The sequence below is a fragment of the Aplysia californica genome, unplaced genomic scaffold (assembly GCF_000002075.1).
Source record: "Aplysia californica isolate F4 #8 unplaced genomic scaffold, AplCal3.0 scaffold01452, whole genome shotgun sequence".
Classification (NCBI taxonomy): Eukaryota; Metazoa; Mollusca; class Gastropoda; order Aplysiida; family Aplysiidae; genus Aplysia; species Aplysia californica.
The window spans coordinates 20,624-25,035 of NW_004798722.1; the positions used below are offsets into that span (position 1 = coordinate 20,624).

The window sequence follows — 4,412 nt, forward strand, 5'->3', positions numbered from 1 at the left end:
ATGACAGAACACGATTAGAGAGCAGAAAATGTGGTGAATGAAAAACAAAAACAAATGGAGAAGAAAATGTTTCGTCGCTGTGCGGTTTCGAACCCGGGACCTTAATTGTATGAGAGGCGAACATCGTAACCTCTCGACAAAGGCAGCTTGGGATGCGCAGCATGAGCATAGTAAATATAACAGCTTGAGACCACTACTCGGGCGAGATGGTATGAAACGTTACTTGCTTTTATATAAAGGTTTGGCAATAAACTTTTTTAAAAAAATGCCAGTTCTGATTTTTAAAAAGATTGTTTTAAATCCCTTGAAGCAAGTTACATTTCTTCGGGTCATGGACCCTTTCTCTGCTTTGTCCGAGACTGTCTTCGGTTCTTCGGTAAGTTGTAAAGCAGCCGGGAAGTGAAAAGGTTAAAACGCGTCAATTCAATCTATTTCCATCGTGCAATTTGTCCAATCCTATAATAACTTTTTAAAGTCATTGTTATCTTGTTGCTTTATTTGAGTTTTATCAACCCTAGACATTTTGCCCCGTTGAGTCAAATACATTACGTAACATTCTTTTACATATTCTATAAAGTTGGGGAATTTATCTTTGTAAAAAGACTTAATTAATTACAAGTGTAATTGCATCAAATTATGCATAGACTTGTTAAGATTATTTAATTGAATAAAAAAATTGTTTTACAGAGGAGCAAAGTAAAGTCTGAGTTGAAGATGAAACCCTTTCCTTTTTTGCATATTATTGTTTTCTCCAACTATGCACCGATTAAAATTTTTCTTCATTTTTTAAAAATGTTGCGGTCCGGGTATTTCTGCATAATATTTAAGGGCATCATTCTTTCTGCTTGATATCAGCATGTAGTGACAGGCGTGTTTTTTTTTTTGTTTTTTTTGGGGGGGGAGTGGGGAGGGGCCAGATATTTCATAGCAAAGTTTGATTAATTTCTTAAAATGAGTTCAGTTGCTTATTAGCATCAAACATATCATGTAAAAGTGTACATACAACCAACTTGAAGGTTGGCGGGTCTTCTGGTATGGTTTGCTCCTTCTTTCCAATCAATCGTCTATCATCCTTATCACTCTCCTTTTTTTCTCCTTTGTGTTTGTTACTCTGTTGTAACACCTAAAATCTTCTGTACTTACATGTAAGGCATTGTGGTGAAATCAGGTGCTCGTCAAAATAATGAAATCAAAGAAACGGGCATTTTTCCACCAGTTTGGTATATTAATTAAATTTTTTGGGGCTCAACCTCTTTCATGTCTATCTAAAAAGACATTTCCATGTGAATTTTACTGAAAAATATTGATTGAATGCACAAAATATATAATTTTTCAGTTTTCAAGGACTCTAAAAAAATTGAAGTTACTGAACTTTAACGGCCGTTTCCTCGCTAATTTTACCATTGACCCCACCTCCTTCGGTTGCAAATAGCTTGACTTCTATTTAAGATAGATGGGTTTTTTTCATAGAAAGCATGGCAGCTTTCAGATTATACTAATAACGTAACAGGTCCAAAAACTGTCGAGTGCCTATTCCTCCGCATCGTGACACAAATGCCATTATTGTGTTGCAAGTGGCTTAAAACTCTTACTAAAACTGGAAAACTTAAAGGCGCAATGAGCCAACAAGCAAACCAGTATGTGAACCAGCCACTGTCCAATCAACAAACCAAATAGTGCTCTCACCTAAAAAATCCAATTGGTCAGCCAAATAACTATAAAATCCATCAGTCCAACCATCTTTTTTCCTATGAGTGGCTTCTTCTATCAACAAACCTGCTTATAATCTGGCCCATCAATTAATCTATTGATCGACCAATTGGCTGACTGACTTTCCAGCCAACTGGCAAACTGACCAACAGACACTTTGAGACCGGTGGACCGGTTGGCTGACCAACCAACCAACCAACCAACCAACCAACCAACCAACCAACCAACCAACCAACCAACTAACCAACCAACCAACCAACCAACCAACCAACCAACCATTATCCTCAGATCACCATGGCACCTCTAGTTCCACCCCTTGTATTGTTCTTGGCAAAGCATCCTGCAGCAGCTGGCTATGACCTTTCATCGGTCAAACGCATTATGTCTGGTGCTGCCCCACTTGGACATGAGTTAATACAAACGTTTTCCAGCAAATATCCTCACATTACATTCATACAAGGTAAGTTATTTAATCACTCATGCATCTGCGGGAATATATTATTTCCCCATTTCCCACTTGGCTCAGTCAGTTCTGACTAGCATGGATGAATAGGCCCATCCCCTAAATGATCTCAATTGTGTCGATTAGTGCATAAAACCTTTAAAATCAGCTTATAATCCACTTGCCAAATCCCAGTAGATTCTCTCAAAAGGCTCGAAATATGATTGCTTTTGAAAAAAGCGCATTGAGCACTTCAGGAAGGGCAAATGAGAGGTGATTCAAAACTCAGTTTTTGTTCCACCTCTCCTTATCAAGTTTTGCTCATGCATTATTAGTGTTGTGTTTTAATACATTTTTCTTTGTACATGATGTTGTCAATGCTTTTGCACAATTTTTTCCTTTTAACTTCACTTTGAGTCACAACATCCCAACTTTTTATTCATCGAATTTTAAATTATAACTTAACTTCCTATAAAATTTCTTTGAGGTATGTTCATTCTATTTTTGTGTTGGAGTAGTCATGCTTTAAAAAAATCATTAAACAAGAAAATTCAGTAATGTTTGTGAAGGCTCTCGGACTCGCAACCGTAAGGTCGTGGGTTCGAATCCCGTCAAGGGCCCGACGTTGTGTCCTTGGGAAAGACACTTTACACAAATTTTCCTCACTTCACCCAGGTGGGAATGGGTACCCGGCTATAGACAGCGAAAGATCTTGTCAGTTTGTTAGTGTTTGAGCGCTTAATCGGCTGCTTGCACTGTATGCTTCCCAGGAAGCTGAGAATGTTTCGGAGTGTTCTATGGTCTGCTGGGGTAATAATATAGTGTAAAGCGCATAGAGCCTGCTGTTGAGCGGGGATATGCGCTATACAAATGCTATCTATTATTATTATTATTAAGATGTAACCATGTGAATGTAATTGAAGATTCATCAAGAAGCTGGACTTTTCTTTTATTTGGAGTCAGTTGTTGGACAGTGCCATTGGTGGTTTTACTTCTTTTCTTTCTCTCCATTTCCCCAGTCTATTTGTCTTACTTGTTCTGTACACTAAATGACTGTTATTGTGGGGATGGGCTTTTCTTAACTCAAATCCTACTATTTGAGTAACAAGACCAAAGATCAAAGCAGGGCCTGGGATTATATCAATTGAAAAATGCTCATAGGATGCAACTGTAAGGGGGACGTCGTATTTTGGATTCATAAAGTAAGAACAGAATCTTTTAAAGATCGATCACTTCTCAGTTTTAGGAAGGAAAGCATTCATTCTTATTAGCATAGGTTAAAGTGCTTAATTAGTAAGGACTTTTTGTTTTAATAAGAAATGACACTGGTGAAGTGAAGTGCAACACATTCTCTTGTCACAATTTTTATATTCACCAAATTAATGAAAGTATTATATCTGGATTATTAAAGGTTATGGAATGACTGAAGTGGTTGCAGCCTCCATCACCCAGAATGCTATAGATGATTCCGTTGGATGTCCAGTTCCCAGTGCAATAATCAAAGTGAGAATTCATTTGTTTACATGTTTATCAGTAAAAATCATGAAAAACAAAAAGAATCTCATTTTCACACTATGAATTCATAGTGATTATTTGTTTTTCTTTCCAAAGCTCTGATAAAAATAAGAATTAAAGTGTTAACATGTTTATTCATCTATAAAAATCATGAAAAACAAAGCCGCTAATTTTCAAACTGGTTAATACATAGTGGGGAAATTCTATAGCTTGTAGTTATTTGTATTTTCCCCCTGATTATCGGTGAACAACTATGACCTACCAGACATTGTGGTTTAGGGGTTAAACTCAATGCTGTTGTACTAAAAAAGTGTGAGTTTGATTCTGCTGCAGGGAAATATATTCTGTCACATCCTGTTTAGCCCAGGTTAGTTAATCTGACAGGCAGGTTGAAAGCAGCCTGTTTTCAATTGTTCTAAAGTGTCATGATGGAGAGGGTGGGGGGCATTAAAAATAATATCACAACAACATCCTTTATAAATTTCCTTGTGTATTGACAAGGTATCTGACCCAGGGACGAATGAAGCCCAGGGAGCCAATCAGGAGGGAGAGGTTTGTGTGAAGGGGCCACAGGTCATGCTGGGCTATCACAACAATCCAAAGGCTACAGAAGAGGCAATGGACGCTGAGGGCTGGATGCATACCGGTGATTACATGGTGTTTGTTTTGGTGCTGTGGTGGAGACTGTTGTTATTGTTGTTGTTGTTGTTGGTGTGTGTGTGTGTGTGTGTGTGTGTGTGTGTGT

General features: G+C 37.8%; 1 protein-coding gene across 1 annotated transcript in view; it reads left to right on the forward strand.

Annotated features, from left to right (window-relative positions):
- The window catches only part of LOC101851624 (probable 4-coumarate--CoA ligase 5), a gene marked incomplete in the record, with an annotated part of 23,122 nt that overhangs the window by 15,812 nt on the left and 2,898 nt on the right, over positions 1-4,412 (forward strand). Inside the window, 3 exon segments of the mRNA XM_013090743.2 lie at positions 1,999-2,170; positions 3,564-3,655; positions 4,169-4,313. Coding sequence (XP_012946197.1) covers positions 1,999-2,170; positions 3,564-3,655; positions 4,169-4,313 — 409 coding nt within the window.